This window comes from Penicilliopsis zonata (assembly GCF_001890105.1).
Source record: "Penicilliopsis zonata CBS 506.65 unplaced genomic scaffold ASPZOscaffold_5, whole genome shotgun sequence".
NCBI lineage: Eukaryota > Fungi > Ascomycota > Eurotiomycetes > Eurotiales > Aspergillaceae > Penicilliopsis > Penicilliopsis zonata.
The window spans coordinates 1,490,397-1,502,482 of NW_019208915.1; the positions used below are offsets into that span (position 1 = coordinate 1,490,397).

General features: G+C 53.8%; 7 protein-coding genes across 7 annotated transcripts; 6 read left to right on the forward strand and 1 right to left on the reverse strand.

Annotated features, from left to right (window-relative positions):
- The first annotated feature begins 212 nt into the window (after positions 1–212).
- Positions 213–1,807, forward strand: ASPZODRAFT_131644 (hypothetical protein). The gene is made up of 5 exons (XM_022722803.1): positions 213–454; positions 528–750; positions 810–899; positions 973–1,032; positions 1,103–1,807. Exons 1-5 carry the CDS (start codon positions 385–387, stop codon positions 1,455–1,457), a joined length of 798 nt encoding a protein of 265 aa, XP_022582507.1. The 5' UTR covers positions 213–384; the 3' UTR covers positions 1,458–1,807.
- Positions 1,808–2,560: 753 nt separating this feature from the next.
- On the forward strand, positions 2,561–5,756 carry ASPZODRAFT_1831042 (hypothetical protein). Its single transcript, XM_022727188.1, has 3 exons — positions 2,561–2,569; positions 2,635–5,586; positions 5,677–5,756. Exon 2 carries the CDS (start codon positions 2,786–2,788, stop codon positions 5,495–5,497), a length of 2,712 nt encoding a protein of 903 aa, XP_022582508.1. The 5' UTR covers positions 2,561–2,569; positions 2,635–2,785; the 3' UTR covers positions 5,498–5,586; positions 5,677–5,756.
- Positions 5,757–6,033: 277 nt separating this feature from the next.
- On the forward strand, positions 6,034–8,777 carry ASPZODRAFT_63428 (hypothetical protein; the record flags this gene model as incomplete). The annotated part of the gene is made up of 3 exons (XM_022729149.1): positions 6,034–6,267; positions 6,334–8,220; positions 8,289–8,777. The coding sequence occupies 3 exons, from the start codon at positions 6,034–6,036 to the stop codon at positions 8,775–8,777; spliced, it is 2,610 nt and encodes an 869-aa protein (XP_022582509.1).
- A 259-nt stretch (positions 8,778–9,036) lies between these two features.
- Positions 9,037–9,516, forward strand: ASPZODRAFT_15447 (hypothetical protein; the record flags this gene model as incomplete). The annotated part of the gene is made up of 3 exons (XM_022726093.1): positions 9,037–9,050; positions 9,095–9,144; positions 9,212–9,516. The coding sequence occupies 3 exons, from the start codon at positions 9,037–9,039 to the stop codon at positions 9,514–9,516; spliced, it is 369 nt and encodes a 122-aa protein (XP_022582510.1).
- Positions 9,517–9,621: 105 nt separating this feature from the next.
- On the reverse strand, positions 9,622–10,392 carry ASPZODRAFT_64588 (hypothetical protein; the record flags this gene model as incomplete). Its single annotated transcript, XM_022729247.1, has 1 exon — positions 9,622–10,392. The coding sequence occupies one exon, from the start codon at positions 10,390–10,392 to the stop codon at positions 9,622–9,624; it is 771 nt and encodes a 256-aa protein (XP_022582511.1).
- Positions 10,393–10,576: 184 nt separating this feature from the next.
- Positions 10,577–11,076, forward strand: ASPZODRAFT_64524 (hypothetical protein; the record flags this gene model as incomplete). The annotated part of the gene is made up of 3 exons (XM_022729241.1): positions 10,577–10,786; positions 10,835–10,934; positions 11,006–11,076. The coding sequence occupies 3 exons, from the start codon at positions 10,577–10,579 to the stop codon at positions 11,074–11,076; spliced, it is 381 nt and encodes a 126-aa protein (XP_022582512.1).
- A 200-nt stretch (positions 11,077–11,276) lies between these two features.
- Positions 11,277–12,021, forward strand: ASPZODRAFT_64406 (hypothetical protein; the record flags this gene model as incomplete). The annotated part of the gene is made up of 3 exons (XM_022729230.1): positions 11,277–11,649; positions 11,700–11,809; positions 11,854–12,021. The coding sequence occupies 3 exons, from the start codon at positions 11,277–11,279 to the stop codon at positions 12,019–12,021; spliced, it is 651 nt and encodes a 216-aa protein (XP_022582513.1).
- Between the last annotated feature and the right edge of the window lie 65 nt (positions 12,022–12,086).

A 12,086-nucleotide genomic window follows, 5' to 3' on the forward strand; every position in this document is an offset into this window, starting at 1 on the left:
CGGAGGATCTGTCAGATGTCTTCCAGAAAGCCACAGGCTCCACAGGATCATTTGCATCACGAGCATAGGGACTTGGCGCTGACGGAAGCCTTGTCGCAGGCGCAGGATCTCTCCTCTCAACATCTGGCAGAGCCGACAGACTTCCATTCGTCTCTTCCGCCAGACTCGTCTCAGTTCTTCTCGGGCTCGGTGTCAAGGTCGAGCTTACCTGGAAGGCTGCGAGACACTCAGCTTGCGTCTAACTTTCCGTCTGAGGCTGCAGGACAGACTCGGGTGGCCGATTCACGGTGAGTCTTGGATCTGACCGGTTTTGATGGAAGGGGAGGTGTGGTTGCTGACAGGTAGCTTTCGTTGCTTCTGCGGAATAGACTGGGGGATTTCACCATGTCGGCCTATTCAATGACAGAAAGCCAATATCTACCGGGGCAGATGCACCACCACCATCATCATCCCAGTACGCTCTGTCTTGTTTTTTGCTTCTTTTTTAATACCTCTTCAACCAGCAGATATTAATTTAATGACTGCAGGTTACGGCTGGGCGAGCAGACAGACACTACCTCTGCAACAGACGACGCCATCACTGGACCATCAGCATCCTCTTTCACAGACGCATCAATACCCATCTCCCAGTCTCTCGTCAGGGTACAATGCCCAGGCAGGGAGCCATGCGCAAAGTTATTATCCTCCCGGGGGGTCGCACTATCTGCCCACACTTCACACATCTTCACTACGCCATAATCCATCACGAAGGTATGCTTCCTTCTTCTAAGCGCTGGAAGCGACCATCAGTTAACGTATGCCGTGCCCAGCCCGCCCATTATACAATCGTACCCCAGTACTTCGGTGGCAGGAAACTCGACATCACTAGCAGAGCACCAACAGGCGGCTTTTGTTCCATCGTGAGAACTCTTTTTTTTTTTTTCTCCTCGAAAAGCCCTATGTATCAGTATGCTGATTCTGTCTTTCCTGCAGGTCGCCTCCGTACCTCCTCAACCAACAGGAATACTATCTTCCTGAACCGTCTACTCTTCCGTTCGTACCCTACAGCCTGCCTCGGGAAGCAGGGTGGAATCTAAAAGCTAATCAACACGCAAAACAACAGTAATTCTCATTCCTTGACCGCTCCCCAGCACGCGCCAGGCCTGTTACCGACAACAGAGTCCATTTATTCTTCACCCTCCGACTCGGCCGCCCCCCCTACAGCCCCCTCAGAACCTGAACACCATGTGCGGGTCATCAGCTCACGACCACGACCGCAATGCTGGGACCACGGCTGCAACGGGCGTGAATTCTCTACCTTCAGCAACCTACTACGCCACCAGCGTGAGAAGTCCGGGGTCGTCGCCAAGGCCGAGTGTCCAATCTGCGGTGCTGTCTTCACGCGAACCACGGCGAGAAACATCCACGTTGCGCAGGGAAAGTGTAAAGGGGGAGCAGGGAGAGACCCATCGACATAGTGATGCAATCGGTTTACTCGGCTCTACTTTTTTTCTTTTTTTTTTCCGTTTCTTTTTTTCTTTGAATTACTCCCAGAAATGGCTGACGGGGTTTGCGTCAACCTATTGGATAGAACCGGTCATACATCATAATTACTCAGCAGGAAAGGGTTTACAAAAAGGAGGTATCCAAAATTCAACCAGAGCCCGAATCGGCTTTAGACTGTTTCATACGCATCATTCTTCTCATCCTGTGTACTATAGCTATATAACTACTATTAACGGATAACTACTCCGTACCCCCCTGTCTCTGTTCGCCCCCTACCCCCCCCCCCCCCCTTCCCAAATCCCAATCCTAATCCTAAACAGTGGCGCAAGGCTAGTTATTGAAAATCCTAATGCAACTTGCTTGGAAGAGATCTTATCATTCCTCGCGTACCCCGAGCTATGGCCTCCAATCGAACTTGGAGGACTCAGCAATAATGCGCCTGTATTAGTTACCGCCCCCACGAGGGCCCTTCTTGGCACACGGGTTGGAACTTGGTTGGTTGCTGTGCCCCGTAAAGCCAGCGTAATGGCCCTTACCATGGCTTCCTTGAACGATATGGGCATGTGGTCATGCGGCAGAGAGGACGTTGATGGGCTGCTGGGTAGATCGGAAGGCGACAGCGACGTTATAGCGGGGCGACATGCTAGGCTGGAAGGGGGCAAAACTGTTCATATTACGGAGAGGTAGTATGTGGTAGGTACTTAGGTGATACTTATGGAGTAACTAGAGTTAGTTATACGGAGTACTGGTGGTAAGGTGCTGCTAAAACAATAACTATTGTTCATTCTCCAAGGAGACGGAGTTTGCGAGGACCAGAATTGGGATCATGTGACATGTCAGGTGATACCACATGACATCCTGCCCGACACTAGCCACAGTAAAGCCTCGATGCGCAAGCCACAGCAACTCTATGACACTGTCACACTGTGGCTGGCACATCACCTGATCCAGCCGTGAATCATGATCGTCGCTCCTGCCAAATATCGCCGTTCTGACTCAGGAGCTGCAACTGTCTGCCTTCAAGATGCCGACTCGGTGCTTCTAGTCAATAACACAGAGAGTCGGATATCAATACATCGTGCCTGTCACCGATCCTATCCCGAACATCTGTCTGTCTCTTACCAACCCGCAAAATGACTGTGTTTGGAGTCATACCACGGCAGCTTCAAATATCATCATCCGATTCAGCACAACATCGAATATATCTCCAGCAGTTGGATAAGCTATAATTGTTCTCTCGTGTCTGCCACCTCTTCATCATAGATTTGTTGCTTTGTTTTCCCATCGGGTTGATCCAACCATGGCATCCATCTTCACCTATGACCCTCACCCTCCCCGGGTCTCTTCGCCCTGGTCGACTTCAGGATCTTCCACGCCACAGGTCAGCGCGCCGTCTAGCCGAGGCGTGGGAATGAGATCGGCCTCCAGCGCGCACCTGGAGCACTCCGATTTCAACTGTCTGTCCGACTATGGGATCACGAAGCTCGAACCAGAGCCCCAGGAGGGCCCGACCGAGTATAAACTCCATCTTCTTTTGCGCCCGCGTCGATTGTACTCGTCCATGTCCACCGGCCATCTGGTCGGGGGATCCTACCACTCCAAGGCCAGTCTGTCGTCTTCCTTGCCCATGAATGCGAGCTATGATTCGAATGCAAAGCCCCTGCTGCCCCGCTCGAGCCAGGGTCGTCAGCAACGGTTGCAGCAGTTGACCACGCAGCTTCTCTGGCGCCTCCAGCAGTCATCGCCTTTTCATTCGTCCACCACCTCTAGTCTGGTCCTGCCCATGTTGCCGGAAGCCACCCCGCAACTGGACGTCCTGGCTAAGCCTGGTCGGTTGCTTCCAGGCCTTGAGGAGAGCCAGGGGGCTCTCTATGAGATTGGCGTTGCTGACGATGGGACCTTTGTCGGGCTGACGCAGGATGAGTTGGACGAAAGTCTGACTAATCTCCAAGCCATGGCAGCCAGCTTAGGGTGCAAAGTAGAAGTCCTCCGCCGGGTGTTGGTGGGAGAGTGTGAGTGGGTTGAAACCCCCCTCATTCCCGACCAGGATGGAGCTTCGAAAAACGTTGCGGAAAGTCTTTGGGTTGCCGAGGCTCTTGTGAGCCCGGATCTAGATCTTTACAAGACGTCCTCCATGAGGGCTGACACGGTGGATGACAACGCTGCCGAGGTAAATGTCGCGGTTTCGGTTGAAGACAACCATTTGCCCACGGAGCAGATTCGCATCTCTATCGCAGGAGCGAGCACGGCGGGAAAGTCCTCTCTGCTGGGCACCCTGACCACTTCCTTGCTAGACAATGGGAGAGGAAAGAGTCGGTTGAGCCTCCTGAAGCATCGGCACGAAATTCCATCTGGAATCACCAGCTCCGTGGCTCAGGAATTGATCGGTTATGCTGCAGCTGGGGGCGCAGCCACAGAGCCTACGGACGTCATCAATTACGCCTTTGGCAATATCGCCGCATGGGACGATATCCATGCTGCTTCTGCCGGCGGCCGCTTAGCGTTCGTGTCTGATCTCCCGGGCTCGACGCGCTATGTCAAATCCACGATGAGAGGCCTGGTCAGCTGGGCTCCCCACTACGTGCTCCTTTGTATCCCAGCAAATTGTGGAGAGGAATCGACGGCAGACAGTAATACCCCAGCGACCGAGGATGCGTCGGACATGGACCTGTCTCTCTCGTATTTAGCGTTATGTGTCAAGTTGGGAGTTTCCTTCTTGATCGCTATCACCAAAATGGATCTTGCCTCCCGCGCCGGGTTAAGAAACACTCTTGCCCGGATCCTCTCGGCGTTGAAAGTGGCGGGCAAAAGACCGGCAATGTTGCCTGTGGCCTCGGACGACAAGACAGCTGGCCTCCAAGCAATCCCCAGCGTTGTCGCCGAGGAAGTGAAAAAGGTCATCAACACTGCGAACGGAGACTGGACGGCAACTGTACCAATTGTCCTCACCAGTGCTGTTGATGGCTCGGGCGTGGGAAAACTACATGCGCTCATTCGGTGGTTGCCGATTCCTCAGGCATTGCCTCTTCGCCCAAATTCTCATTCGGATCTGGCAGCAGAGTCATCATCTCCTGCCCCGGCTACTCGGCTGTTTGACGTGGATGAAGTGTTTGAAATTCCCCTGTCGAAGGTGTACTCGGGCTCGCCCAAACAGGCGTCTGATGAGAACCGCGGCGTTGTCCTTTGCGGTCTTGTTCGGTATGGATCTATCTCGATCGGCGACGAGCTGGCGATCGGTCCGATCTCCAGCGATCCCTTGGGCTCCTCCACTGGCCCGAGAAGCCGGTCAGAACATCTTTCGGGCACAGCATTGCCATCGACTTCGTTGCGCAGCAGACCGTCCTCTGGCGAGCTGGCAGGCTCCTCGCTGCTTCCTGGCAAATGGCAACCCGTCCGCGTTGTCAGTGTCCGCAATTTACGTCTGCCTGTGCAGAAACTGGTGGAGGACCAGGTTGGCACAATTGGTGTAGAACCTATCTGTTCCCCCCGTCTGGGCAAGATTCGCAAGGGGATGGTCCTTGCCGACTTCCGCCACTGCGACTCGTCGTCGGTACCCGCCAATCCTGCAGTCTACCACGTTGGGTTCGTGGCCACGTTCGCGCCCAGTGAATTCGCCTCGGCGGTGTCGTCTCCGCCTCTGCTCCTTGGCGGCAACGCGATCGTCTATATCGCCAATATCCGGGCTGTAGTCAAGGTCACCTGCGTCACCCTCTCCGAAAACGAGATCCATTCTTCCTCTTTGCCGCCGTCGCCGCGCGAACCCGAATTTTTCTCGTTTGACAACGACCCGGACGTCTCCCGCACCATCCCTTCCCCAGATGTCTCCCATGACCAGATCAAGCTGACCTGTACGTTTGTCACGTCTGTCGAATGGGTGCAGGTCGAGTCACCGGTGATCCTCATGCCGGGAGCATCGATGGCCTGCTCTACGACGGGGACGCCGGGGGCTCTTTCGGGTCTCCAGGGCTTTGTGGGTCGAGTCTGTGATGTGTTGAGTGAGGGGGATTCGTAATAGCTATCAGAATTTCTTCTTATTTGTTTCAATTCTCTCTTCAGTACTACCATTTCTGAGTCCATATTTTCATAGATTAGTACTCATTTGTAGGTGATAATATGTAGGCACGTGCACCACTCTGGGGTACTCTGCTTGGCCAAGTAACCACTAACTAGTTAACTAATTTGACCCAACAGACAGACAACCATTTCTCCGCATGTCACCTCGATGAACAGCTTTCCCTGCTGGCCAGAACATGTGTTTACCGTGACTCGACGTTCACGCTCAGGCTGTGTTCGGGCTCAGCCCGCTGGATGAACCTTCACCTCTCCTTCTCCCCCTCCCCCTCCCCCTTGACAGCTTGACGACGTCGACCCACCCGGATCAGCGCTGAGGATTATCTACCCCTCACCACGACCATCGGTTATTGTTTTACTAACAAGATCATGCCGTTGACGATGGCAGGGGATGGGCTGTTTGGCGATGAGATGTTCCATTCGGACATTGGGCCGTCGTCTGACGAGGACGAGTTTGTGTCGAGCGAGAGCACGGCGATGGGGGACGCGGACGAGACGGCAGTTCCGGGGGAAACGGCGATTATTCCGCAGTCTGTCGAGGATGATCGAACCGATACAAGACCCTTGGCTGCGACAAATCGTGTTCACGAAGGTGGTGGTGGTGATGTGAACGGCGTGCCGGTCGGGAGGGACGATGCCAACAACGCCGCAGTCAAGTCGTTGCAGTTGTTGGATCTTCCTATGGACATTCTCAAGGATATTGTCAAAGAGGTAGGACTGCCTTTCTTTTCGGTTCATTTTCAACCAGTTTCATTTTTGTATTGATTGATACTTTAGATTACGCATACCAACGACCTGACCTCCCTCGCCCTCACCTGCTCCACCCTGCACGCCCTGGCGATCCCAAACATGTACTCGCGCTTCGATATCGTGTGGCCAGAGACCCAGACCACCTCGGAATCACATAATGGGGTCGATGCGCTCTCGTACGGCCTGGCTACGCTGGTGATGGGCGAGGACGTCTTCCACGAGGGGCCTCGATCCACCATCCCGTGTCCGTGCTGCGGGTATAAAGATAGAGGGGACCAACAAAGTCGATCGGCGGCGAGTGGCCTGCGCCATGTCCGCCGAGGGAATTATTACGCCCAGTATACTCGCAAGTTCTCTGTGGGGAACGGGCCCTTGATGTGGGTGCAGGAGTATGCGGTCACCAAAGAGACGGGCAAAATGCTGGGGACGCTGGTCGCCCTGGCCGTGGTGCGGATGCTGAACCTCGAGACATTCATCTGGGACATGCCGACGGGGGTCTTGCGGGACGTCTGGATTGCGCTGGCTTCTCTGGCAGACCGGCCGGGCCATGACTGTCGGCTAGATACTGTTTGGGTACGATGGCACGACAACTCGGAGAACGTCCTGCGATCGCTGTCCAACGGGCCACTTCCGGCCCCGGGCGGCCTCTCGATGCATCCGGTTACCAACCCGACGTCGTCGTCGTCGTCGTCTTCGTCGTCGATGCCAACGTCATCTTCGCTCCAAAAGTACGCTCATGTGGAGTATCCCTCTCTGTCGATGCTGCCGGCGTTGAAGAGCCTCACTGTCCTGGATATCGATGAACCCTCCTATCTGGATGAGATGGCTGTGCTTATCCAACGGTCCTATTCAAAGCTAAAGGAGCTACGTATAGGTATCTCCGCCAAGGCCGCAAAGGCGGATTGGCTGAAGCCATTGGCAAATTGGGCGTACTCGGATGAGCACCAGCAGCCTTCCCCGCCGGTAGATAATGGCTCTGGATGGCCGAAACTGGCCGGTGCATTGGAGGTACTCTTGGTGAAATTTGAGGGGCTTGACCGGTCGACCGGTGAGGTTGGTAGATTGGAAAATGCCTTGGCTGGAGTACAGATGACTACAGAACTGGATCACCAAGATCTCTTGTCCGCCCAAGGCCAGGAGGGAGTCATAGACCGACCCAACCAGCCTAGCGGTACAGAAGATGCAGAGAATTCACAGACTGAAGGGTCGCAAGGGCAGCAGTCGTTGTCGATTGAGGGACAGGGCATGGGGCTCTCGTCTCAGCAGATCCAGACGACGCTGAAGAAGTCGCGAAGATTGATCTCGGGCTCTGCCGCTCATCCTGCGTATGTTCAATTGAAGTTGGAGACTCTTGAGCTTGAGCGTGTGAGTCTCTGTGTTTCCTTCACGTTTCTCGTGGTCGACTGGACGCGAATCACGACATTAACCATTCTGCGATGCGAAAACCACGAAAAACTCTGGCGAGCTCTACGACGCCGCTTCCTCCCCTCTGCAGCCTTCTCTCGGCATCCGAAGAAGGGAACGATGGGGGCTGACAGTTCGATCTCACCATCCGAATATGCGTTGAAGATCAAGAATCTTCACACGGACGCCGTCTCGCCTCCCCTCTTATCATTTCTCAAGGATAGCATTGCTCCGAATACCCTTGAGAGTGTTTTTCTGCAGGAAGGCCCTGCGTACGACTCGGTGGTCAGCATCGACGCCATCTACCGCAGTATCATCCGCAAGCATCGCCTCAGCCTCAAAAAGATCCTGGTCGACAGTGCGGAGCGGTCCTCCACCACGGGGATGGAAATCGTCAACAACACGCGCTGGCGCAAGTGGATGTTTCCGCGCGAGATGATCTCGTTCATAACTAGTGGACGCATGCCGCAGCTCCGTGAGCTGGGTATGGCTATCCACTATAAGGACTGGGTATTTTCTGTTCTTTACCCTTTTGTTCTTTTTTTATCTTTTTTTGCAAGAATGCTAAGTGTAAGCAGCACTTCTTCCTTCAACGACTGCCATACATCCCTCATCTCCGCGCGCTGTACGTGACTCACATGGGCCACCTCATCCATCGAGACCCCAAAGAATTAGTCTTACAGATCCTGGACATCATCACCATCCGGCCTGAGGTAGGGCTGGGCTACGTCGGGGTACACTCCAAATGCTACGAGATCCTCGAGAGCAAACGTGGCGACAAAGACGACGACTCGGATGACCCGGACGACCCGCAAAGCGAAGCCCTACACCCTGACCCCAGCGGGAGCGGCTACGAGGACGAGGAAGAGAATGACAGCGACGACAGTCCGTCCGAGGTCGGCTCGGAGGAAGTCTCGGTCGCGGAGCGGTCCTCCTCCGAGGATGACGAGGACGACGAGGACGACGAGCATGCAGCGGACGCGAAGCGAGCGAGCTTCCGGCTGCGCGAGATTCTCTTCTACGACGACAAGATTTCAATTTTCAAGGTGCGACACGGGGTGTTGTAGCCTACGAGATACCATGGCGATATGTATTATTTAGAAACTACTCGATTCGTAGTATTGTAGTATTAGTATTATATTTGTAGTATTTTGGTATTCGTAGTATTGTAGATATCCTCCTCCGCCGGTCACGTGCGGCGGACCCATCAAAAGTTCCAGCTTGACGAGCTCTCGCAACTCAGTCAAGCACCTCCTCTTCTCCGCTCTAACCCTCCCTTGTTTTTTTCCTTTAATCTTTCATTCTCCATTTACACAGATAGACACGATGAAGCTCGTTCGGTGAGTACGCGCCAAGCGAGTCTAGCCGACATGCTAATCCTTAGATTTCTGATGAAATGCGCCAACGAAACGGTGACCATTGAACTGAAGAATGGTAGCACTCTCTTTCCTCCGAATTATTTCTCTCTTTATATCTTTCAATAATTCTAATATATGTCCAGGAACCATCCTGCACGGCACCATCACAGCAGTCTCGCCGCAGATGAACACGTCGCTGCGCACGGTGAAAATGACGCCCAAGGGCCGCGACCCGGTCTCGCTGGACACGATCAACATCCGCGGCTCGACGATCAGATACTATATCCTCCCTGATAGCCTGCCACTCGACTCGATGCTGGTAGACGACCAGCCGAAACCGAAGAACAAGGCGCGCAAGGAGGCCGATCGCGGCGGGCGTGGTGGTCGGGGTGGGCCTCGTGGGCGTGGTGGTCGGGGGCGTGGTCGTGGACGGGGAAGGGGTTTTTGATCTATGATATTACATTGAAGGAAGGGTTAATTAGTTCTATCGGGTTCTATCATATCATTGCATGTCTATGATCCTAACGACAATGAGTCTAGAGGAGGTAGTATATCAAGTAGATCTCCATATCCGTAATATAACCAACTTCTCCCATCCAGCCTGCATGCCACTCCGACCGACAATCTCGGCCTGCCACTCACCTGGCCATGCAAGGATGCTTTCTCGAACTTGTGCCGGCTTATTCTGCGCGCAAAGAAGCACATATGCCACGCCGTGATCGGCCAGAACGTCCGGGACAAGCTCCAGCAGCCGATTCGTGGTTTCCATCCCGTCCGCGCCACCCGCGTAGGTCAATGAGAGGAGATACGATTCCGTCTCGAAGGAGGGTTTCGATGGGCCGTACGTCTGGTCGTTGGAAGGAATGGGCGGCAGGTCTGGCGTGGGGACGTACGGCGGGTTGAAGAGGAGGACATCGACGCTGCCGGGGCGGAGGGGACGGCACAGATCTGCTGTAAGGGAGTCGAGGTATAGCGATGTCGTTGTCTCTTGTTGTGATGTAGCCTCCTCCTTCTGTTGGGTTTGCACTGCTCTTTGGACGGTTTCCCGTGTTGCGAGACAGGCGTGCAGGTTGACGTCTGTGCCGATGGCGAGGACATCCCGCCGCCCGAAGATACTCTGCGCGTTGGCCGTCGCAAAGCCCAGCACGACGCCAGAGCCGCAGCCGACTTCTGTGATCAGGGGGGCAGGAGTTGTTGCGAAGCGTGTCGCCAGCCAGGCGGACTCGGCGGGGGAGGAGAGCGTGTCGAGGAAGAGGTAGGAGTCTTCGGCCGGTTCGTACACGGTGTTGAAGGGGACATGGGAGGTATCTGGAGTGGGGAGCATTTTTTTTCTTCTTTTGTTAAAGGCTGTAGTATATGTATAAATGTGCAATGGTTGTTGGTTACTCGCTATCAACTTTTTGAGGAAAAATGACGTTTCCGTCTCCGACTCCGCACTTCTTCTTCTCTTCTCCTCTCCAACTCTTACTCTTACACCTACCCTTCGCTCTTCCCCCCTCACGATTAAAATGCGAATATCTCCCCGCCTCCTGGCCTCGCCATCGGCCATCAAGTCGACTCTGCAATCGCCGCTCCCCCTCCTCCCCCCGTTGCCGCTGTATCGGCGCATCCTGCGCGTGCACCGCAAGAAGCTGGACCCCGAGAGCCGGACCCTGGGCGATTTATACGTGAAGAGCGAGTTCCGGGCACACAAGAACGTGGAGAATCCATTACACATTGTACGTGTTCGATCATTTCGACCAACGTGTGTGGTGGCTAATGAGTAGATCGGCTTTTTGACCGAGTGGCAGCTATACGCCCAGCAGCTGGAGCAGGAGTCGTGGGTGGGCGAGAAGCTGGACAGAGCCAAGCTAGACAAGATGAGTGGTGTGTTCTTTCTTTCTTTCTTTCTGTTCTATTCTATTTCTATTCTGCTAGATTTCTTCTAACACTGCTAGATCAACAACTCGGCCAGCTGTACGAGCTGATGCAGTCGATCAAGAACAAGGATGACCCGGAGGAGTCATAGACATATATGTACAACTGTTACTTCTCTTCTCTGGCTGTGTATAACAATCTGTATGAAATTGTGCCATTCCATTGATAAGCTCCGCCCTGTGACATGATAACGAGTATCTCAGTATATATACCTTCCATAGCCTCAATCTTTTAATCGAACAACTACAACAATACACCCAACTATTCTACTTCTCATTCTTTTCTCCCCTCATGCCTTCCATTCTCGAAAACGTGGATGGACTCATCCCCCCCCCAGAGACAGCTGTCAAAATGGCCCCCCTCTTACACCCCCGCAGCGCGACTCTGAAGACCGGCGAGCTGGTGACCGTCCACCCGGTCGTCGACGGTCCCTCCAGCCTCGCCTCTGGCCTGATTGATTTCCTGCACGCGGAATTCAGCGCAGAGATCGCCCGGGGATGTACATATCCCATGGAGGAACCGATGGAGCGGGATAAATTCGCAGAGTACTGGTTCGGCACGTTTGCCGTAGTCGTCTTACGGGGAGACACTCAATTGACAGCGACTAAAGAAGATTGGAGCCAGGATTGTCTGGGGACATTCTACATCAAGCCTAATTATCCGGGTAAATATATACTACTTTACTTTACTTTATGTTTGAATGCTAATGAACAGGCCGCTGCTCTCACGTCTGCAATGCGGGCTTCCTGACAACCTCCTTAGCCCGAGGCCAGGGCATCGGTATAGCCATGGGAGAAACTTATCTGGAATATGCTCCGAAATTGGTATGTCCCTGAATTTTGAAAAGGTGTGTCTTGCTAATAATCAGGGCTACAAATACTCCGTCTTCAACCTCGTCTTCGCAAATAACCCCGCTTCCATCCGCATCTGGGAGAAGCTCGGCTTCAGCATCATTGGACGCGTGCCCAAGGCGGCGCGGCTGGCGAATAGTGAGGAACCGGTTGATGCGTTGATCTATGGTAGGGAGTTGGCATGATGTACATAACTAGAAAACACATAGATATATGTACAGGTACGCACTATAACTAGTACATAGAATGC

What these genes read in the sequence shown, in the direction of transcription:
- ASPZODRAFT_131644 (XM_022722803.1), top strand. Translation starts at nt 385, where the DNA reads ATGTCGGCCTATTCAATGACAGAAAGCCAATATCTACCGGGGCAGATG. An exon ending in CCACCACCATCATCATCCCA is followed by an intron (nt 455 to 527) that starts GTACGCTCTGTC and finishes TAATGACTGCAG; the next exon opens with GTTACGGCTGGGCGAGCAGA. An exon ending in CGCCATAATCCATCACGAAG is followed by an intron (nt 751 to 809) that starts GTATGCTTCCTT and finishes TGCCGTGCCCAG; the next exon opens with CCCGCCCATTATACAATCGT.
- ASPZODRAFT_1831042 (XM_022727188.1), top strand. Translation starts at nt 2,786, where the DNA reads ATGGCATCCATCTTCACCTATGACCCTCACCCTCCCCGGGTCTCTTCG.